General features: G+C 39.3%; 1 protein-coding gene across 1 annotated transcript in view; it reads left to right on the top strand.

Moving 5' to 3' along the window:
• The window catches only part of LOC117288608 (condensin-2 complex subunit G2-like), a 32515-nt gene that overhangs the window by 1966 nt on the left and 6148 nt on the right, over positions 1-24401 (top strand). Inside the window, exons 3-21 of the mRNA XM_033769528.1 lie at positions 150-302; positions 1089-1209; positions 1380-1449; positions 1955-2177; positions 3960-4054; positions 4862-4931; positions 6682-6774; positions 8003-8095; positions 8984-9109; positions 12572-12751; positions 13279-13431; positions 13946-14168; positions 14692-14933; positions 15911-15988; positions 16864-16934; positions 19401-19566; positions 20314-20475; positions 21928-22050; positions 23568-23765. Coding sequence (XP_033625419.1) covers positions 150-302; positions 1089-1209; positions 1380-1449; positions 1955-2177; positions 3960-4054; positions 4862-4931; positions 6682-6774; positions 8003-8095; positions 8984-9109; positions 12572-12751; positions 13279-13431; positions 13946-14168; positions 14692-14933; positions 15911-15988; positions 16864-16934; positions 19401-19566; positions 20314-20475; positions 21928-22050; positions 23568-23765 — 2640 coding nt within the window. The remainder of the gene's footprint in view (positions 1-149; positions 303-1088; positions 1210-1379; positions 1450-1954; positions 2178-3959; positions 4055-4861; positions 4932-6681; positions 6775-8002; positions 8096-8983; positions 9110-12571; positions 12752-13278; positions 13432-13945; positions 14169-14691; positions 14934-15910; positions 15989-16863; positions 16935-19400; positions 19567-20313; positions 20476-21927; positions 22051-23567; positions 23766-24401) is intronic.

The following is a 24401-nucleotide window of genomic DNA, read 5'->3' as shown; positions in this document are numbered from 1 at the left end:
ACACTTATAAATCTACATTGTAACAAGCCAGACCAACTGGAGAGTATTGTGACTGTTCACAAGGTGTTTTAAATAGCATTTGGCCAGCAGACCATTGTTAAGGGAGATTGATGGAAATAACTTTGTTCTCTCTCTCTCTCACGCTACAGAATGCCAAAGATGATGATTTCACTATGGAAGAGCTACTGCCAAGCTTTGCTCGCAAACAGCACGATCGTATCTGGACTGGTCTCAGTCAGATGTGTACATCATTACTCCTTAATTCACCATTTGAAAATGATGAGGAGGTGGCAGGGAACAAGGTCAGTAGGATAAGTACATACTTGATCAGTTATTTTGTTTATTTACTGCATTTCCGCTTTGGGCACATTGAGGGGGCTGCACTTTCTCTGTTCTGTTGAGAATTAAAGAATATTTTAAAATACTGGACACTATTGGTAATTGTTAAAGACCAGTCTTCTCACTTTGTGTATCTCAACATATGCATAAAAGAACAAACCTGTGAAAATTTGAGCTCAATTGGTCGTTATAATAATGAAAGAAAAAACACCCTTGTATTATGAAGTTGTGTGCTTTTAGATGGTTGATCTCGAGACCTCAAATTCTAAATCTGAGGTCATGATATCGAACTCGTGGAAAATTACTTCCTTTTCGATAACTACGTCACTTCAGAGAGAGTCGTTTCTCACAATGTTTTACAACGTAATTGTTGTAATACTTGATCGCTTGAAACATGTCATATTATTTGATGTAAATTTTTACATTTTATTCCATATTTCTAATATTTCTAATAAAACAGTCAATCAAAAAGTAGGGGGACATCTGGTATGCTGCCCCCCCCCCAACACATCGACGCCCTTGAACACGGTTGGCAATTTTATGGAGTCAAAATTTTTACCACATAAAATGGCGGACCGGTTTCTTCAAGATGTAAAAGGAAAACCTTGCAATTTTGAGGCATATTCTACTTTTAAGTTATCTATCTACCAAATGCATTTCATAACAAATGTTTTCAAACTCTTGTCAAAGACCAACTCGTCCGATCCAAGGCAACGTGTTACCCTTAACCTTTTCCCTTTATTACTCAGGATGCAACCCCCTTGACCCATGCATGTCTCCAAGGTGTTGTCACTGTGGCTACAGCTTGTCTAGCCATGGAGAAACCTGTAGTGTCTGACCATATGCTGGAAACTGCAATTATTCTTCACGGTAAGTGAGTTTTGCTCTCAGTTTCTGCTCTTCCTAAAATTTCTGGTTATATTAGTCTCCATGGAATCCTGGAACACCCATAAGCTCAATATCAATATTAACATTCCAAATTATACAGATATAACAAGTTTCAGTTGATTCACAATTTCTGTGTTTGTTATTGTATGTAGGAGTGCTATTGGATCTTCCAGATTGTGCTAGTAAACTGCAGCAAGGGATTGCCAAGCTTTGTGAAAAGTGGTATGTTTGACTGTAACTTCAAGATTTAATTTCTTGGTAGTGAAATGATTTAATGGAGACCAAGGCGGCTGAAAATAGCTAGTACCAAATTGCCCAAAGCGGCTGAAAAAGGGATTGTAGCAAAATGCCCAGAGCATTTTCTCTCCATCAAAAAGGTCAAAGTAAGGGTCATGTTCCGAAATGACATAATTCAAATGTTTTCCAGGTAAACAAAGTCTCCTGACGACAGACAATACTGTCCGAAACGTTGAAAGAGATTTATCTACATGGTGTCACTGCCAAAAATAATTTGCATCGTATGTTCCCAAAAACAAAACAAAATTTAAGTTCCATATTTTTTTTAAAGACACTTTTAGATGAAATATTGTTTTTTAACAATTCCAATAAAACCCATAGGGGTATGGTGATAGTCTTACAGAAATGAATGGTCTCTTAAGGCTAAAGCAGGCCTGGCTTAAAGGATGTGTACTTACAATTAAACTAAACTCTACTCACATGATTCAAGGTGGACCAATGAACATGCAGGGAGGGAAGAGCTAGTTGCCAATACCCTGATGTACTACCTAGTAAGGAGCCTACAGCCTTCAGCTACAGTCGCTGATGTCAAGAGTGTAGATAGTCTACGTCAAGCACTACTTCAAATCAAGATGGACGATGACAGTAGTACAACAATCAAAGACTTGCTGGAGCAGTGTGTTACGAGACCAAACTATCTCAAGCAAGATAAGGTGTGTTATATGTATACAGTTTGACCAGACTTTATAAAGACACTGAACACTATTGGTAATTGTTAAAGACCGGTCGTCTCACTTGGTGTATCTCAACCTTATGCATAAAATAACAAACCTGTGAAAATTTGAGCTCACTCGGTCGTCAAAGTTGCGAGATAATAACAGAAGAAAAAAAACACCCTTGTCAAACGAAGTTGTGTGCTTTTAAATCTGAGGTCTCAAAATCAAATTCGTGGAAAATTAATTCTTTCTCGACAACTATGTCACTTCAGAGGGAGCGGTTTCTCACAATGTTTTATACTGCCAACCTCTCCCCGTTACTCGTCACCAAGTAAGGTTTTATGCTAATAATTATTTTGAGTTATTACCAATAGTGTCCACTGCCTTTAAGGCTCGCTGAAGCTGCCTGGTTGCAACAACGTTACTTTTTGTGATTTTGTACAAATTTAATTTCTTCACTCCAGATTTAAAATTGTAAAACAGGTGGATTCAGAAACAAAAAACAGCCCAACCATTTTTTGTAATGAATACTGACCTATTGGTGATATTTTGTTACTGAAATATGAAGCAGACGTTGTGCACTGCTTACCAACAAAAATGACTCGTGCCCAGTATCATAAAGCTGTTAAGCAGAAAAGAATGCTAAGCAAATAATGAGTGGGGCAGTAGTTGCAACAGTGTAAACTTTATGGAATTTTGGCTGGTAACCATTTTCTGTTACAGTGGACACTATTGGTAATTGTTAAAGACCAGTCTTCTCACTTGGTGTATCTCAACATTATGCATAAAATAAAAAACCTGTGAAAATTTGAGCTCACTCTGTCGTCGAAGTTGCGAGATAATAACAAAAGACAAAAAAAAACCCTTGTCACACGAAGTTGTGTGCTTTCAGATGGTTGATTTCGAGACCTCAAATTCTAAATTTAAGGCTCGCTGAAGCTGCCTGGTTTCAACGATGTAATTTCTTCACTCCAGATTTAAAATTGTCCAATAGGTGGATTCAGAAACAAAAAACAGCCCAACCAGTTTTTGTAATGAATACTGACCTATTGGTGATATTTTATCACTGAAATATGAAGTAGACATTTTGCACTGCTTACCAACAAAAATGAGCTGTTCAGCAGAAAATAATGCTAAGCAATTAATGAGTGGGGCACTCGTTGCAACAATGTAAACTTTATGGAATTTTGGCTGTTAACCATTTTCTGTTAAGCAACATGTTTTTTGTGCTTAGCAAGGTTTTTTTGCTTAACGTTGATAACTCACTTTTCGACCCTAACATAATCTTTGGAAAGAGAGCACACTTCAAGGGAATGTTGCCTTGGATCGGGCGAGTTGGTCTATGAAAAGCGTTTGAAACCGTTTGTTATCAAATGCATATGGATAGAAAGATGTTTTAAAAGTAGAATATAACCATCCACACAAATATGCCTCTAAATTTCATGGTTTTTCTTATACGATGTGAACTAAGACTTCTATGCATTTTGTGGAGTCAAGTTTTTGACTCCATAAAATGGCTGACCGTGTTAGTTCACGTCGTATATAAGGAAAACCACACAATTTCGAGGCACATTTGTGTGGATCATTATATTCTACTTTCTAAACCATATAAATTTCATTTTAAAAAATGGTTTCGACCGATCCAAGGCAACGTGGGTCTTTAATTTTTTCACAGGAAATTTTGATTTTTGTTTAAATAGTGTGAAATTGGTATTTGTTCCAGTAAGAATCTTAAATATATCTGGTTGATATGATGATGATATCGTTGTTCCTATCTAGGGTCGTCGTTTTTTGAGTTTTCTCTTCAGTTTGAATCTAGCCTTTACAGAGAGACTTCATAAGGCCATCAAGTCTCAACTACCATCCTCGCCAAGGTAATCAATTTTATATTGGTGATTATAATAATAACAAATTATTATATAGTGCATTTCACAATAACCCGGCAGGCCTGATAATTCAGGGAGACAATGAAGGCGACTGCCTCCGTGGCCCCTGGTCATTGCCTCGGTGCCCTTGAAATGCTACAGTACAAATTTTCTCATAGGGTGCCCTTTACCAAAGACAAAATGCCTTGGTGCCCTTGCCCTTTCAAAAACGAAGCATACAGGGCTCTGTATCAATGCGCTTATTGCCCTGCAGCTGATTTCTCGAAACCCTCTGATTAATCCTATCTCGAGTTAGGTCAAGTAACCTGTTCCAACTTAGGATGTGTTCAATGCATCCTATGTCTTTGGATATGGAACTTAACTCGTCCCAAGTCCTGAGATTAACCCTAAGTTAGGAAGAGTTTGGTGAAATTGACAGTTGGTCATGGGGCCAATAACGGCCCTTTAATCTTTCTCAGCTCCCTGGGAAGTATACATGTACAGCCCTGAGCTGCTGTGGCGCTCCATTGGCTTGTTCATACACAATATCACTCTCTACCCTCGCAGGTACCCATTTTTACCCATGGGGAAGAGAAGCAATTATAGTTAAGTGTCTTGCTCGAGGACACAAGTGCCACGACCGGGATACGAACCCACAATCCGGTGACTAAACCACCCGAACTTGAAACCAATGTAATGCCGGGATAGCTCTGTCGTTAGAGCACTCGTGTGCCGTGTTTCATGAGGTAGTTGGTATGAGTCTGCGATAAGCTTATTTTGTGCTGACCTGTTTTTAATTTAATTGTACACTCACAGGGCACAGATTGACTTCTATGGTGAAGTATACTTCAAAGCGTGGAGAGTTGCAACAGGTCCTACTTTAGAGGTAACTTTTAATATTGCATCGACTGACAAAAAAGTTGTTATAGTTTATTTCTCTGAATGAATTTTGACAGATAATGATGCTTCTAAAAGATTGTTAATGGTAGATTTGTTTTCGTGCAACATCTTAAATGAAAGCTTATGTCAACTTTTTTAAAGCCACTGAACACGTTTGGTAATTGTCGAAGACCAGTCTCAACATAAGCATAAAATAACAAGCCTGTGAAAATTTGAGCTCAATTGGTCAAAGAAAATTATGAAAGAAATGATACCCCTTGTTGGACGAATTTGTGTGCTTTCAGATTTAGTGAAAAATTACCTCTTTCTCAAAATCTATGCTACTTCAGAGGGAGCCGTTTCTCACATTGTTTTATACTATCAACAGCTCTCCGATGCTCGTTACCAAGTCAGTTTTTAAGTTAATATTTGTTTTAAGTAATTACAAAACGTGTACCTTCCCTTTAAATCTATAACAATAGCTATTTAAAAATGTATGTCTAAATGTTGGGGTAAAATCTGGCAAAAAAAAACACTTGCATATAAACTTATTATGTTTTTTGACACCATGTCTTTTGTGTAAACGTCTATAATGCTATTTGTCCCTCCTATGTTTGTAGACCTTTCTAGCGCAACGTCACAGCCCAAGTTTTTGCCAACTGAGGTTGGAAAACTATGGAAGGCCATAAATACAAAACAAAAACAGATGGCTACTATTTGTAACAATGTCACACAACTAGTCAAAAATAGTGTTGAGCTTGTTACAACCAAATCAATTAATCATTGGAGATATTCTGTTTAGTTGAAAGCTTGCAATTTTTGTTTTAAATTTGATCAGAACATCTGTTAATACGATTGAATTTTGTTTACTAACATTCAGCATTCCATGGCAACAATAGAAAAGCCTATTGACCCCTTGCACGCACGTCACACATGGCGACTGATGCCATGCTCACCATGTTGGTAGGCAGTTAGGTTTACGTGTACGACGCCTTGTCGCCTGAAATGCGAGAGAAAGTTTTTGAGAAAGAAGTAATTTTCCACGAATTTGGTATCGAGACCTCAAGTTTAGAATTTGAGGTCCCGAAATCAAGCATCTGAAAGCACACAACTTCGTGTTTACAAGGGTGTTTTTTTCTTTCATAGTTATCTCGCAATTTCGACGACCCATTGAGCTCAAATTTTCACAGGTTTGTTATTTTATGCATGTTGAGATACACCAAGTGAGAAGACTGGTCTTTGACAACTACCAATAGTGTCCAGTGTCTTTAATATGAATGAGTGTTTTACTAGCATTCGGTTGCCCATCCAATCAACAATGGAAAGGCCTATAGACCTTTCTTTTGTTGATAAACAAACCGCCTTGGTTGGCATGGTCGGCCAAATGTTAGTAAAACACTCAATCGTAAAAACAGATGTTTCCATATAATTTTCTTATAAATAAAATACCTCTCATGATAAGTTGCTTTGTTTTAAACAACATCAACAAATTTTGAAATATTGTTACCAAAAATAGCGATCTATTCTTGATTTGCACTTATGGCTTTCTATAGTTTTCCAATCTGGGTTGGCAAAAACTCGGGCTGTGACGTTGCAAAAGAAAGGTCTATACATAGAGATCAAGGCTGTCAAGGAAGTAGTCTGGTTCATTGTGTTTCTATTGTTGTGAGCATATAATAATGTACAAGGAACCCAACAAAGATGGATGCCATACGACCAGACGACTGTTTTACTTGACATTCATCTTTTCACTGCAGAAACTGGAGGTTTATTGTATTCAGGACCTAATGTACCATGCTGTACATGCTTCACGTGTAGGTGCACGATCCTTGGCCTCAACACTGAGACAGGTGAGTGGAAACTCTTTATATACAAGCATGATTATATTCCTACTTAATAACAATAGCAATAATCGTTTTTTATATAGTGCTTTATACACCCAATAGGGAGTCTCAAAGCGCTTCAAATATTAGTACCCCTGGTTACTGGTCCATTTAATTCATTCCTTTAACCATCTCAGCTCCCTCAGGAGTATACAGCTGGTGCTGCGAGATTTAATCACAAGAACCATCTCTGCCCACACGGGTACCCATTAACCCCTGGGTGGAGAGACACCATTGTAGTAAAGTATCTTGCTCAAGGATATAAATGTCAAGACTGGGATGTGAACCCACACTCTGCTGAACAGAAACACCAGAGCTTGAGTTCAGTGTTCTTATCTGCTCGGCCACGACACCCCACTATGGCTCATTTCCATTGAAGTTGAACAATCCCTTTAGAAGAACAACAATTTAAAATATCTGTGAGGGGATCTGGGCCCAGGTGTAATAATAGTAATAATAATAATAATAATAATAATAATAATGTTAATATCGAAGTCTTATATAGCGCAAGTATCTACCTCTCGCAGCAAGTTTCTGCTCTTCCTCAAATTTCTGGTTATATTGGTCCCCCCTTTTTTTCCCATGGAATCCTGGAACACCTATAAGAGTACTATAATATCGAAGTCTTATATAGCGCACGTATCTACCAAACAAGGTGCTCAAGGCGCTGAGTATATACAAGCTTATTGTAGTTATTGCAGTGATAAAGTTTGAGACCCAGTTAGTTATCTCCTTATAAGGGTTTACAAGGTGCTACGGCGCATTAAGCAGTACGTTCAGAAAGATAGGTTATTGCAGTGATGAATTTTGAGACCCAATTAGTTATCACCTTATAAGGGTTTACAAGGTGCTGCGGCGCATTAAGCAGCCACAGCCAGGAACACCGGGGCAAACCCCTTCTCTTTCCGATAAGTGCACTGGGTTCTTTTACATGCGTTACACAACACATGGGACCAACGGCTTTACGTCCCATCCGAAGGACGAAGCAATGGTCAAGTGTCTTGCCTAAGGACACAAGTGTCACGGCTGGGGATTCGAACCCACACTCTGCTGATCAGAAACACCCGAGTTTGAAGTCGGTGATCTTAAACGCTCGGCTACGACACTTCCACCACTATAACAAACAAGCGGGCAATAATGATTTCAGCCATATGATTTGCTGACGAGTGTCATTGTGTTTCGTGTTCTCTTACAGCTCTTGAGTTACTTCACCAAGCAGAAGAGGCAGCAAGGAGTAGATAAGATGCTCTTAACTCTGTATGAACCGATCATATGGAGAGCAGTCAAGGTAAGATGGTCATGCAACAGATTTCACGATACGCTAGATTAATCCTGTCTCGAGTTAGGACGAGTAACACGTCCTAATTAAGGATGGGTTAAAAACGTCCTGACGCATTGGATATGAAACTTAACTCATCCTTAAAGATTAATCCTAAGTTTAGGAAGATTTTGGTGAAATCAACGGCTGCTCTTATTTCAGTGCAATAAACAATTCTAAGAACTTCTAAACCATAACTTGGTTACACCATAAAGACAGATAATGGTTTATGTACACACTTGGATTTAACTGCGAATCTATTCTAGAAAATATTGAATAATGAATATGTACGCTCATTTATGGCTCATTTAAATATGCCAGCATATAGCACATTTAAATTTGCCAATTCCAGGGGTTATGATCGAGCAAGGCATGCTGGGGAAAAATGGCGCGGTAAGATCAATCACCCGTGGGAACGAGGTTGGCGCTGCAGCTCTCCTTGATACGTTTTTAGGTTGACATAAAGAATAGATAACAACTAATGTTTCCTCTGTATTTGAAGGTACCAGGTGGCTAATATGTTTCCTCTGTAATTGTACCAGGTGGCTAATGCAAGTGTTTGTGCAAACGCCACAGCTCTCTTTAAGGATACGTTTTTAGGTTGACACAAAGAATAGATATAAACTAATGTTTCCTCTGTATTTGTAAGTACCAGGGGTCGATTTCACAAAGAGTTAGGACTCGTCTTATCTTGAGTTAGGAGGAGTAACTCGTCCTAACTTAGGATCAATCTTAAGGTCTGCATGCTACAGTACAGGGTTGGGACTCGTCCTGAGTCCTAAGATTAGTCTTAAATTAGGAAGAGTTTTGTGAAATCGACGGCTGGTGGCTAATATGTTTCCTCTGTATTTGTACCAGGTGGCTAATGCAAGTGTGCGTGCAAATGCTGCAGCTCTCCTTGTAGACACATTTCCTCTTCAAGATCCTGAATCAAATAAGGAAGACTCAGATGCCCTCACACAGAAGCAGTTTGACATTCTCCAGGTAAAGTTCTCTCCTTAAAGACACTGGACACTATTGGTAATTGTCAAAGACTAGTCTTCTCACCTTGGTTGTATCTCAACATATGCATAAAATAACAAACCTGTGAAAATTTGAGCTCAATTGGTCGTCGAAGTTGCGAGATATTAAAGAAAGAAAAAACACCCTTTTCACACGAAGTTGTGAGTTTTCAGATGCTTTTTTGAGACCTCAAAATCAAATTCAGAGGTCTCGAAACCAAATTCGTGGAAAATTACTTCTTTCTCGAAAACTCTGTTCCTTTAGAGGGAGCTGTTTCTCACAATGTTTTATACTATCAACAGCTCTCCGTTACTCGTTACCAAGTAAGTTTTTATGCCTTAAAATCTCACCTTGAAGCTTCCCAAGGGATGCAAATAATCACACACCTGATCCCTCTATGATGCATGCCTTGTCATTTAAGCCTGTCACAGCTACACGTTTACATTGTTTACTGACCCATCAACTGTACACCTGCCTCTACCAGAAATTTGGCGCTTGGCAAAATCACACGCCTAGAAAAATTAGGTGTGCTTTCTGTCCACACGTCTGTGATTTTCAAATCAGAAGGACTGACTAAGGACATTATAAAGGGGATTGATAAAACTTAGTCTTTGACAGGATAATGATGGTGGTCAGTGTATAGTCTATGGCGGTATATACGCCTCTCTAACGAGTCCCTGCCTGTAAGAATGTACCAAGTGGTGATTCATGGGTTCTCAGATCTTCTTCTAAAAAATTAGAGTGATACATTATCATACCAAACGAATAAATCCAAAATTTTAGTTTGCTGACGCTTTTGGTTTGGGAGTTATCAGTTATCAAAGTTTTGGCTTAAAAGCCTTCGTGAAACGAATAGTACATTCCCTGTAAACACAAAAATGTGCGCCAAGGTCATCCCAACAAAAGTAAAACATTTTTTGAAACCTCCAGTTGAGCTCATAACAAAAGTAAAAAAAAAAGTTTGGGATCTCGTTGGCGCGTCATGTTTACGCGCACCTGAATCTTTGACGAACAGTGCCCTCGTGCCATTTTCAACGCCTCATAACTCAACGCGCCTATACGATCCCATGAATTAAACAACTTTACATGAAAGAGCTTGCATCCCTAAAACAAATTGAAGTGCAAAGTGCGTGGGATCTCGTTGGCGCAGAGAAATAATAGAGGTCAAAGTTCAAATTTAACCAATATATTGCATTTTCGCACCTCTGAACCTTGCGCGCCAACAGCAAAAAGTTGTTTTTATGGCAACCGGCTGTTGGAACAGTTTTCATCTAATGACAAATGAAAAAAGAATCTTGGGATCTCTGCAACTTGCATGTCAAAAGATTTTTTGAAAATTTTCTAAAGTATTGCCATTCCACACATTTTGGCCTAAATTGGCACAACATTCACTTTTTTCATCACTGTAAGTATCTGTGCCAACAAGATCCCATCAATGTTTTCTTGTATTTGGTTCAGTTGAGTGTTCCTAAACAGATTTCAATTGGAGGTTTCAAAAATGTTTTACTTTTGTTGGGACGAGCTAGGCGCACCTTTTTGTGTTTACAGGGAATGTACTATTCGTTTCTCGGGGGTCTTTTGGCCCAAACTTTGATAACTGGTAACTCCGCAACCGAAAGCGTCAGCAAACTAAAATTTTGGATTTATTCATTTGGTATGATGGTGTATCACTCTATTTTTTTAGAAGAAGATCTGCGAACCCATGAATCACACCCCCCCCCCTAATTTTGTACATTCTTACAGGCAGGGACTCTTAATGTTCATGCATTACGTTACAATTCTTACCCAAAATGAGGCCATAGGCGCATGTAACGCCACCACCAGGGTTAAGGCCCGGTCACACAGGCCCTGATAAAAAGCACGCCCTCGATTGGTTGAATAAGCGTGGGCATATTCTACATGGAGCTACTCAACCAATAGAATGCGTTCTCATTGCATTTTTATCGTTATCGTTTTCGTTATCGCTGCAGTGTGACTTGGCCTTTAGGGTTATGGCCTCATTTTGGGTTAGAATACATCATGCACAATTTTTAAGAGAGGCATGCCGGGTGTGCTTACCAAAGGGGTGAGTTATGAGCTTGAGTGCGTGGGGAAGGTTGTGGGACGGTAGCTTGATAATCTTCTCCAGAAGAAAGTCAGGGCACACTGAGCGAATTGTCCAGCAGTGCGAATCGACTTTTCATCGAGCCACCACTACTCACCAAGAGATTTTACATGGTGTCACCGCAAACCTTACTTGCTTACTACGATTAATTGGGTTGGAAACTGTAAGTTTGTATTGGAACTTTACAAAGGGCACCCACATCGAAAGCACAGGGCACCTTAGCAATGCGTTGTATTTTTAACTGCGTGAGGGCGCTCTTGATGTTATTTTTATCACTTCCGCGGGTATACACGATTCGCCCTGCAAATTTATAATGGGTGATCGGTCATTTTTGTTGTGTCGTAGCGTTAGGTTGCCTTAGAGGTGGATTATATCGGCTCCTTTAAAATTCTGTCTTTGTCCGTGATGTCTGTTGTGGTAATGTATTCCAGTCTTTAACAACTCTTTTGGGTATAACTGAATATACCCCGGAAGTGATTGAGAGCGCCCTCACGCGGTCAAAAATATGGCACATTGCTGCGGGTGTCGTCAATTAATTCGAGGCCTGCGGATGATTTAGTAGTTGATCGGTGTCATGTTTGACTGATTGTTTCTATTGAACCTTGACCCCTTAAGGATATTCTAGATGACCCTTGCCCTGTTGTCCGAGTGACTGGTATTCATGGTATATGCTGTATTGCCAGTGTGTTCTGGGAGGTCATACCTTCTACTCTGGAGGGATTCATGACTAAGCTTGTTAGAGACATGTATCGTGCTTATAAAGTGATATTTTCTATTGAACCAGGACCCCTTTAGGATCTTCTAGATGACCCATGCCCTGTTGTCCGAGTGACCGGTATTCATGGTATATGCCATATTGCCAGTGTGTTCTGGGAGGTCATACCTTCTACTCTGGAGGGATTCATGACTAAGCTTGTTATGTTAGAGACATGTATCATGCTTATAAAGTGATATTTTCTATTGAACCTTGACCCCTTTAGGATCTTCTAGATGACCCATGCCCTGTTGTCCGAGTGACCGGTATTCATGGTATATGCCGTATTGCCAGTGTGTTCTGGGAGGTCATACCTTCTACTCTGGAGGGATTCATGACTAAGCTTGTTAGAGAGGTGTATCGTGCTTATAAAGTGATATTTTCTATTGAACCTTGACCCCTTTAGGATCTTCTAGATGACCCATGCCCTGTTGTCCGAGTGACCGGTATTCATGGTATATGCCGTATTGCCAGTGTGTTCTGGGAGGTCATACCTTCTACTCTGGAGGGATTCATGACTAAGCTTGTTAGAGACATGTATCGTGCTTATAAACTGATATTTTCTATTGAACCTTGACCCCTTTAGGATCTTCTAGATGACCCATGCCCTGTTGTCCGAGTGACCGGTATTCATGGTATATGCCGTATTGCCAGTGTGTTCTGGGAAGTCATACCTTCTCCTACTCTAGAGGGATTCATGACTAAGCTTGTTAGAGACATGGCATTTGATGTCAGTACAGCAGATGTCAGAGTTGCCGTTTTTAAGGTAAGAGAAAATAAACTTTGTATGTTTTTTAGTAGGTACTGTAGTTTTTTATTCAAGAGCAGATATTTCCAACTCTGCTTTTAAGAAGGTTTTTCCAAGTAATTCAGATTGGTTATGACCCTTGACCTAAAGACACCACCCTCCCCTCCGGCTTGTCTAAAAAAACATCCTGTTTTAAGTTTCCTTTTCACGTCCACTCTCTCCCGTCCCCTAAATTAGTTAGTTTGCACCAATAATAATAATAATAGTAATAGTAATAATTATAATAATAAAAAAGACTTGAAGTGCGCACATATTCACCCTGCTGGTTGTTCAAGGCGCAGTAAACCAAAAACACAACAAAGAAAAAACATGCACAACAAAAACAGTCCTTGAAAACCTGTGACATAAGATATGTTTTGAAAGGAAATTTGAATTTTGTGGTACAAAGACACGATTTAACATCAAATGGTAGAGAGTTCCAGATGAGTGACACAGCTGATGACCTTGGATGTGATTTGACCTTTGACTTGACTTACCCCCTCTAGGGTTTGACATTCTTGCTGGATAACCACCTCAGTCACCCGCTGATGAAAGGCCTGCTCCTTGTCTTCAAAGATTTCATCCATGACTCGTCTGAGAAAGTACGCGTTGCCTTTGTTGATCTGTTGATCAAGGTGAAAGGACTCAGAACCATAAAGGTAACAATCCAAACATGCTATTGCTTTTCCTTTTTATTTAAGGTCAGCAACTTTGAAAGTGACTTTCTGTCGCTATTGGCTTTCCCTGCCAGGGTTCTTGTCTTTTGTTTTGTCTCTAGTGTGTTGTGTTCCACCCCCACTGGAGGTGTTTCCTACACAATCCTTATATCTGCCTGCGGCCAGGCCAGGTTTCTCAGTAATTTGCTTGTGTTTTTGCATGTTTGTATTCCTATTATAACCATTGTGCCACAAATATTTTGTGTGCTTTCTGAAGCCTGTCTCATGTTCAAATATGTTAGTGAGAAATTACCTCTTTTTCCAAAACTACATTACTTCAGAGGAAGCCGTTTCTCACATTGTTTTATACTATCAACAGCTCTCCATGGCTCGTCACCGAGTAAGTTTTTATGCTTGGAAATACTTTGAGTAATTACCAAACATGGCCAGTTTGAAATTTACTTTGATAACACCCCTCCAACCCCTCCCCTTCCCTTTTTTATCCCCAATAATTTAGTACTGGCATATAGTTCCTATGGAGAATCTCCTTGCCCAGCTCGTTCAAGATTCTACCCCTGTAGCTCGCCGCTTGGTCTCTCTGCTCTTCAATTCACTCCAGCCATCAGCTAAGACTGGAGAGGTACAGATTGAGCGGTGCATAGCTCTGATTCAGACCAACCCAGCTGCAGCCAGGGTGTTTTATCAGTACGCACCAAGGCACATGTCAGTCACTACTGCAGGTAATTCTATCCACACAATGATACTGTACCAGAGTTATAATAATAGTAAATATAAATATAACTTAAGCTTAACTTAAATGCATTTATAAAGCACTTTAACACTGTTTCAAAGCGCTGTACAGTCAAGAAAAACATTCAAATGCAGGATTAAAAAACATGAGAAAAATAGCAATATGGTTTTTTAAAAATACACAACAGTTAAAAAAGTAGCAAGAAATTAGTAAAAATATTGCAATACAAACAATCATATTACACAGAATAAAATACAAAATAATAAGCGTCAGACCCAGTGTAAATCAACCCCATTTCTGAATTAAAAAAAAATGTATTACCAGTCAAGAAGACGGATATACCTTAGTTAGCTGATCAGAAATCCCAGTCCACAGGACAGCTATGATCTCCAGCATGCCTTCCATCACGTCTGTATCTTGAAGAAACACAAAATTAATTAATGTGGTTACTAAATATCATGAATTCTTGTTACCAACTCATCAAATCACTAACAAAAATTCATCTCTTTCAGGTGAGTTTCTTATGCTTCTTGGTCAATGTGTCCTCGGCTGTGTCAGGCGAGCTCAACCCACCAACGGCCGGGCCCGTGCTGAGGCTGAGGATGGGACTGGAGAGGAGAAAGAGAATGAAGCTAGTCCTGGAGACGAGGAGGATGAGGAAGAAACTCTGACAATTCAAGATACAGACGTCATGGAAGGTATGCTGGAGATCATAGCTGTCCTCTGGACTGGGATTTCTGATCAGCTAGCTAAGGTAAATCCATCTTCTTGACTGGTATAAATAGTTCATAATCCTACAGCTAGTAGCTAGATCAAGTCATTTTGGGGGCATGGTTGGCATGTGTGTAAAGCGCTCGCCTCTCACCAAGGTGACCCTGGTTTGATGTGCAGGCCATCCGGTTTTCCTCCCTCAGGAAAAACACTTTCGATCTTGGCTGTGCTCTGTGATCAAAATGGGTTGATGTGGCTGGCTGCCAAAGGCGCCCTTGCATGCCTGCTTCTCGAACACGCTGTAGCCGCATCCTTCACAATTTAGCTCTCCTAAATTATTATTATTACTTTATGATATCTTCATCCCTGTTTATCGGGCATACTCGGACCATTCCTCAAACTTGCTTGACTCACTAGGGAGCGTACAGCCTCAAACTGCTGGGAGTTATCAGTGATGTGGTTACTAAGTAATTTACACTCATTGTTGTTAAAGAAGTGGAAGTGTCGTGGTCGAGCGGTTTTTAACCTCTGGTGTTTCTGATCAGCAGAGTGTGTGTTCGAATCCCCATCCTTGACACTTGTGTCATAACACAAGACACTTAACCACTGCTTCGTCCATCCGATGGGACGTTAAGCCGTTGGTCGCATGTGTAAATGTAACGCATGTTAAAGAACCCAGTGCACTTATCAAAAAGAGAAGGGTTTTGCCCCGGTGTTCCTGGTCCGATCGGCAGCAAATTGCGCCCACAGCACCTTGTAAAGCATTACCTGGTGCTATCAGAATTAGCCCACAGCACCTTGTAAAGCATTACATGGTGCTATCAGAATTAGGTCTCATAGTTCCAACGTAGTCCCACATCTGGCAGGAAATACTGTATGTTACAGCGCCAGGAGCGTCACTGGGTGATGGACATATGCGCTATATAAGAAGCCACAACTATTATTATTACTATTAAAGTATGCTGCAAAAGTCAATGTTTTTTTATATATTTACTGTTACTTTGGTTTTCACTTTTACAGCCTGAAAATCAGACCACAAAGAAGAAACTTGTGAGTAGATTCAGCAAAGCTCTGCCAGAGTTCCTGACAGCATTCCAGGCAAGTATCATGATATGATCATTTCTATGAACCAGTTTGCTTCAGGATTAAAGGCAGTGGACACTATTGGTAATTACTCAAAAGAATTATGAGCATAACACCTTACTTGGTAATGAGTAATGGGTAGAGGTTGGTAGTATAAAACATTGTGAGAAACGGCTCCCTCTGAAGTGGCGTAGTTTTCGAGAAAGAAGTAATTTTCCACTAATTTGATTTTGTGATTTCAGATTTAGAATTTGAGGTCTCGAAATCAAGCATCTGAAAGCACACAACTTCGTGTAACAAGGCTGTTTTTTCTTTCATAGTTATCTCGCAACTTCGACGACCAATTGAGCTCAAATTTTATGCATATGTTGAGATACACCAAGTGAGAAGATTGGTCTTTGACAATTACCAATAGTATCCATTGTCTTTAAGCAATATTTTTCTTGTTACCCGTGCAGAATTATTTTCAGTCAAAAGGCAATTTTTCTAGCCATTAACAGTTTGTTTTGTATGAAACTCAGTTTGGACACCAACATAAAAAGCTTTCGTATCATTTATGTAAATGCACATTTTTTGCTCAAATTTGTTAATAATCATGTTTCTGAAACACGAACAGATCAATGTAAACCCATTATGTGACAGCCAATCATCGACCCTCACCTGATCGAACAGAGAGGGATCTGATGCAGTATAACCCATCGTTACAAAATCTTGGCTGGTATGTGAAAGGAACAGGTCTTTGACATAGGCATCAGACCAAAATCCATGCAAAGAATTAATCCATCCATGGACGATAGGATAATCATAGGTTCCTACACATGCCCAATTTGTAATCACCCAGCAATTGTGATTTTATAATTTGATTGTATGCTTGGTTTGGTTTTGATCAGGAGGGTAGAGCCCTGTCTGCTGTCCTGGTCATAGCTGGTTATGTGCCGTCATCCTCCATCCCAACATTCAGGTAAACATTCAATACAGAAATTACTTGCTTCAGTTTGTTTGTGTTCAATTCAAAACAAAATTTTCTTTTTTTTAAAATCATTTTGGGACCCAAAATACGAGTTGAACTTGATGTTTGTTCCTATTTTTTGTATAACGTGTAAACATTGACAAATATAAGCCATGTTTACCCTAAATTTGCCTTAAATTCACCCTGAATCTATCCTGATTTTACCCTGAATTCACCCTGAATTCACCCAAATTTACCCTAAATTCGCCCTGAAATTGCCCTGAATTCACCCTTAATTCAACAAGAATTTACCCTGAATTAAACCTGAATTCATCCGAATTTACCCTGAAGTTTACCCATGTTTACCCTAAATTTAACCTGAAATTGTCCTGAAATTGCCCTTAATTCACCCTGAATTCCCCCGAATTTACCCTGAAATTTACCCATGTTTACCCTAAATTTGCCTTAAATTCACCCTGAATCTATCCTGATTTTACCCTAAATTCACCCTGAATTCACCCAAATTTACCCTGAATTCACCCTGAAATTGCCCTGAATTTAACCTGAAATTGTCCTGAAATTGCCCTGAATTCACCCTGAATTCACCCTGAGTTCACCCTCAATTCACCCTGAGTTCACGCTCAATTCACCCTGAATTCCCCTGAATTTACCCTGAAATTGCCCTGAATTCACCTTGAAGTCACCCGAACTTACCCTGAATTCGCCATGAAATTGTCCCGAATTTACCCTGAATTTACCTTGAATTTACCCTGAATTCACCCTGAATTCACCCGAATTTAACCTGAATTCACCCAAATTTAACCTGAATTCACCCAAATTTACCCTGAAATTGCCCCGAATTCAACCTGAATTCCCTGAATTTACCCTGAAATTGTCCTTAAATTGCCTTGAATTCACCTTGAAGTCACCCGAACTTACCCTGAATTCGCCCTGAAATTGCCCTGAATTTACCCTGAATTTACTCTGAATTCACCCGAATTCACCCTGAATTCACCCTGAATTCACACTGAATTCACCCTGAATTTAACCTGAATTTGCCTTGAATTTACCCTGAATTCACCCTGAATTTAACCTGAATTCACCCTGAATTCACCCTGAATTTAACCTGAATTTGCCTTGAATTTACCCTGAATTCGCCCTGAAATTGCCCTGAATTCACCCTGAATTTAACCTGAATTTACCCTGAATTCGCCCTGAATTTACCCTGAATTCACCCTGAATTTAACCTGAATTCACCCTGAATTCACCCTGAATTCACCCTGAATTTAACCTGAATTTGCCTTGAATTTACCCTGAATTCGCCCTGAAATTGCCCTGAATTTACCCTGAATTCATCCTGAATTTAACCTGAATTTGCCTTGAATTTACCCTGAATTCGCCCTGAAATTGCCCTGAATTTACCCTGAATTCACGCTGAATTTAACCTGAATTCACCCTGAATTCAACCTGAATTTACCCTGGATTCCCCCCTAATTTACCCTGAAATTGCCCTGAACTCGCCCTGAATTCACCCTGAATTCACCCTGAATTCACCCTGGACTCCCCCGAATTTACCCTGAAATTGTCCAGAAATTCCCCCAAATTTACCCTGAATTCACCCTGAATTAAACCTGAATTCACCCTGAAATTGCCCTGAATTCACACTGAATTCCCCCGAATTTACCCTGAAATTGCCCTGAATTCCCCTGAAATTGTCCTGAAATTCCCCTGAATTAATTCCCCCGAATTTACCCTGAAATTGTCCTGAAATTGCCCTGAATTCACCTTGAAGTCACCCGAACTTACCCTGAACTCGCCCTGAAATTGCCCTGAATTTACCCTGAATTTACTCTGAATTTACCCGAATTCACCCTGAATTCACCCTGAATTCACCCTGAATTTAACCTGAATTTGCCTTGAATTTACCCTGAATTCACCCTGAATTTAACCTGAATTCACCCTGAATTCACCCTGAATTTAACCTGAATTTAACCTGAATTTGCCCTGAATTCGCCCTGAAATTACCCTGAATTCATCCTGAATTTAACCTGAATTTGCCTTGAATTTACCCTGAATTCACCCGAATTTACCCTGAATTCACCCTGAATTAAACCTGAATTCACCCTGAATTCACCCTGAATTCACCCTGAATTCACCCTGAATGCACCCTGAATTCACCCTGAATTCACCCTGAATTTGCTTGCCTGCCAGAAAGGCCCTGGAATGCATCAGTATCAGGGCTTTTTGTAAGCAAAGGTTACAATGTCTATTGTGATTTACTGAAAGCTCGGTACTTTTTTGGAAGTCTGATGGTATTATTTTCCCTTAAAAAACATCTAGACAATAAATTGGGTGGGAAACATTTTTTTTGCCTGAAAAACTATAAAACATATGCAATTTGAATAAATAGAATTTCTTCATGACCTGTTAATAATTTAAGTGCATAAGTTTTATTGCAATGTTTTTGGCATTTAATAGCCGTGGCTGCCTGACAACACTAAAGAACATGTCCCCCTGTGCCACCTCTAATGACTATGCACCCCTACTGGAATGTCTTGTGTCCTGGGGTCATGGGTCAAGTGTGCTGGAGCTCATCTCTGACTGGTTGGTGGCTATACTTAAGACTAGCCCAAAAGGAAAAAAGGTAAGTTTTACATGGAAGTCATTTTCAAATTTAAAGTGATTTAATTTGTTGCAGAAATCAGAATATAATGTCAGGCAGATGTTAACTATGGGTGTTCCAACCTTGATATGTCCTCATAAAAAGGCGTGTTTATGTCCCTTATTCATTTATTTTGTATTTTTGATGTAACTTTTATCTATCTTTTTATCTTCTCCATTGTTGGAGGTTTTGAGGAAACAAATAGAAAATAAATAAAATAAAATAACTTCCCTTGGAGTTTGCATCAGAAGGGCAGTTTTAAAATTGTTTTAGACATGAAAGGTTGTTGTTGCTGCTTTTATCGTGTTCAGTTGATTGTGTTCATTATTATTTATGTGCACTTATTAAATGAATTTTCTACAAAACGCAGCCAATGCTCATGTAATTTTTGTTTATGTTTGGACTAGTTTCCCTAGTCATCCTCAGAACCATTTTACCAGCCTGATGAACTTCTTTCATGATATTTATGCGCATTTAACCATTGTTCAAACTGCCTCTAGCTACCGGGCAACCTCGGTAGTCTAGTTGGTAAGACACTGCTCTAGAATTGCAAGGGTCGTGGGTCGGAATCCCACCCGAGTAACATGCCTGTGATATTTTTTCACAGGACTCGGGAAAGTACTGAGTATGCAGTGCTTAACACACATCGGTGTATGGGTAAAAACCAAAGTTAATATTCTTTATCCCCGATGCAAATTTAACATCTCTTATAACTTATTCTTGATACAGAAATCTAGGAAAGTCAGCTTCAATGAGCCAGTCCAGCCCAAGCCGACCCTTTCTCTGATGTACCTTGACTGGCTCTTATCGCATTATCCAACTCTCTCTGCCCTGCTGACAGAAAGCGTTGATAAATTGCAAGATCTCACCTCTATTCTCAAAAACACTCTGGTAAGAAGAACAAAAAACACTCAAATAATTCTGTTGGTTTGTTTTCAGGTATTACTTAAAGGCACAGGGCTCGATTTCACAAAGCAATAAAATCCATCGTAAGACAAATTTTCAGTATCACCATAGTGATTTGCATTGTGACATCACACTTTACTAAGCAACTACGACTGATTTGCAGTTACGATCAGTTTTAGCTCTTTGTGAAATCGGCCCCTGGACACTATATTGGTAATTACTCAAAATAACTGTTAGCATAAAAGCTTACTTGGGAACAAGCAATGGAGAGCTGTTGATAGTATAAAAAAGAGTGAGAAAAGGCTTCCTCTGAAGTAACATAGTATTCAAGAAAGAATTTTCCACTAAAATATTTGGTTTTGAGGCCTCAAAATTAGATTTTGAGGTCCTAAAATCTAGCACCTGAAAGCACGCAACTTTGTGTGATAAGGGTGTTTTTTCTTCCATTATTATCTCGCAACTTAGGTGACCGATTGAGTTCAAATTTTCACAGGTTTGTTATTTTGTGCATAAATTGAGATGTACACCAAATGAGAGGACTGGTCTATGACAGTTACCAACGGTGTCCAGTGCCTTTAATAATTGTTTTCATATTTTGGTTTAATTCTTTTTCATTTTATGATTGGACAGAGAGTCAAGCATTTTGTCTGATCGTAGACTGGAGGCTTTTTATTTTATTAAAATTTTGTTTAACAAGAAGTCGCCTAACATCACAAGGCTAGGCAGCATTTCAAGGTGAGGGCTACACTTAATTGGTCGACCCAAATCAACTGCCACCAGGGGCACGTTGCCACCATAGTTTGACTTTAGTTGTCTTAATCGCTTGGCCAATAAAACAGAAGAGATGCAGACTATAATATTTGAATAAGTCTCCATGGATGTAGTGTAGCTTGTATGGGTTTGTCTTAAAAATAAAAATTATTTCACCTATATATTTGGTTTGCAATAACACCATGTGTGTATCTACTTGCCAGGTAGAGTCTGTTCTTAGAGAACTGTCTTTCTTTATTCTACTATCGCAGAGTAGATTTATCGGATGTTCAGGAGACTTCTCTGTTCTGAAAAGAACTGTCCTGCTTTTTAACTACAACCCAGGCAGAAGGTATAGAAAAAAGGCTTGGACTACTACTTTAGCTTTATAGGATCCTTATTAACTGTAGTATTGTGGAGTCAGTTCTTACATTGGTCTTAATCCAAGAACTGACTCCATGGTAGTACAGTTAATTACGAAATAAAGAAAGACAGTTCTCTAAGAACAAACTCTACCTGGCAAGTAGATACGCAGATGATATTACCGCAAACCAAATATATATTGATACCTCACCATGCAATGCCTCAAATCATATATAACATTTCACCTATTATTTTTAGAAAAATGTGCCAAAATAAAAACACTATCTTAAATTTGACAGATGTTTGATTTGATTCTCCTCTTAGGTTTGTCTAGAGCAGCGTCTGATGACCCCTGACCTATTGAATGACCTCTTGACCGATGAGGTCATGGTTAAATCACTAGAAATGCATTGCAGGCTTAGCATCCATCTAGCAACACGTACCTCGGTAAGCAAGATAGAAACCAATCATTGAGAGGCTAAAGTCACAGTGGACATAACATGAAAATAATAATAATATAGACATTTGTAAAGTGCCTAATGCAAAAACCTCTCAGTGCAATAATAATAATATCGAAGCCTTATATAGACGATGTGACCTCTGATTTCTCTCATAAACCATAACATGATTCGCGCGCATACCGCAGGGCAAAACCTTTATGTTTTGGCAGCGAGCTAGAAAGTGTATGCAATCTTACCATGGCTACGCGTCTTTTTGCCCGGTGAAACATGACGTATACAGTGTTTTTTTCAACAGAGGGCGGTTTGAATGTAAACATGGGTCACATGGTCTGTATAGCGCACATATCTACCAACGAGGTACTCGGGGCGCTTAGTATATACATTTATACAGAAAGATAGGTTATTGAAGTATGAGTTTTGAGACCAAATTATGTAGCACCTTATAAGGGTTTACAACGTTTTTAGCAGCCACGGCCATGAACACCGGAGCAAACCCCTTCTTTTTTCAATAAATGCACTGGGTGATGCTGCATTATAGTTATCCAATCTTCTTGTACCTTGGACTTATTTTGGTGGCATGGCTGGCTAGTGCTTTTAAAACCATTTAATGCACTATTAGTGATAAATTGATCATATGGATACATTTATTGGTACTCTGGTTTTTAAATGGCGACCCCAACCCCCTGAAAAAAGGGGGTCAAAACAGCACCCTCAAGAGTCACGTTGAAGAGTTCAAGCACTCACCTCTCACAACTGTTCTGGGCCCAATTTCATGGCTCTACCAACCGTAAGCACAGACTCGGTGCTGACGGAAGCAGGGAATTCTGTGCTTACGCAAAGCGTATTTCACGCTTTAGCAGGGAATTTTGGCTATTGCGCTTGCGCACTCTGCATTACTAGGCATTCTACGCTTACAAGGCTAGCTCAGAAATTTGGCACTTGCCACGTAAACCCAGAATGGTGATCCTAAGCGTAGAATTTGGCAATAAGCAGAGCCCTGGATTGATTCCTGGCTAGGGTCACGTTGTGCTTGGGTTCTCTCCTATGCCATATGAGGGTTTTTCCACAGGACCTCTCTTTTATCTCCCAGAAAAATAAAACAACTTTGGCTTTGGTCAATGTAGCTGGCAACCAAAAGCGTCTTAATAAATGCCTTCAACTTGAACAGGTTGTTGCCCCGTCCTTAGCAATTCTGTTTCTTAGCTGCGCGTAAGGATGATTAGCCTCCCAAATTGATAATTAATTGATGTTCATCTTTCATTTGTCTTACTTGTTCTTACCTCAATCAGATCCATAGCTGGTGGTTTTTGTTGTGTTCTCATTGTCCCCATTTATCCTTTCTCCTCATACATGTTGTTTATGATCAATAACATTTTTTTCTAGTTTATGACAGATCAAGAGTTTAAATTTATTTTTGTATTGATATGCTCTCTTATAATTCAATGTTTAATTTTGTTATCATTTTGTTGTAATTCTTGTCTGTTTTGGAATTCACAACGCCAGGGTCAAGATCAAACCCTTAACCGAGATGCAGTAAACTTCCTGAGTGAGCTTATTGCTTGGGCAGATAGGGAGATACTCCCCATGATACACAGGGTGACAGACCCAGGGGAGGATGAGTCTGATGGCCCTGCCGCTAAGAGGACTACGTCAAGTCTATCAGAGAAGACATTACTGGATCTTGGAAAGAAAGTCCTCCAGGTGGGTTGTAAATTGTGCCTTATAAATTGTATGTTATTATTATTATTATTATTATTATTATTATTATTGTTTTCTCTCACATAGGGCCAGATTTCAAAAAGCAAAAACTTGCTAAGCACAGAATAGTATCGCTTAGCAGGAACAGGTTACTAGCCAGAATTACATTAAGTTTGCCATGTTGAATGGTGCCCCACGTACCTTTTGCTTAGGAAAGCAATTTGTCAAGCATTATTTTCTGCTTAGCAGCTTTATGACAGCTTCAGGAGTGTCACAAAGCTGAAATTATTTTTGAAATGTATTTTAAGGGCACTGCAGCCGATTTCACAAAACTTTACGCAACTGCTTTAGTCCACTTGTGCAACGTTTATGGAGCAACTTGCGCCATAAACGTGGCGCAAGTGGACTTACGCAGTTGCGTAAAGTTTTGTGAAATCGGATGCTGGACACCTTTACTTTGGTAATTGTCAAAGTCCAGTTTTTTTCTTTGATGTATCCCAACATTTTGATTAAAATAACTCTACGAAAAAATTTTCCCAATTGGTCAAAGAAGTTGCAAGAGGATTTAAAACAAATTTGTGTGCTTTGAGATGCCTTTAAAAAGCAAATGGAACATTGTGTTTTCAATAGATATATACG

Source organism: Asterias rubens, chromosome 3 (assembly GCF_902459465.1).
Source record: "Asterias rubens chromosome 3, eAstRub1.3, whole genome shotgun sequence".
NCBI lineage: Eukaryota > Metazoa > Echinodermata > Asteroidea > Forcipulatida > Asteriidae > Asterias > Asterias rubens.
The sequence above is the reverse complement of the archived record's forward strand: the minus strand, read 5'-3'. Positions and strand labels throughout refer to the sequence as shown.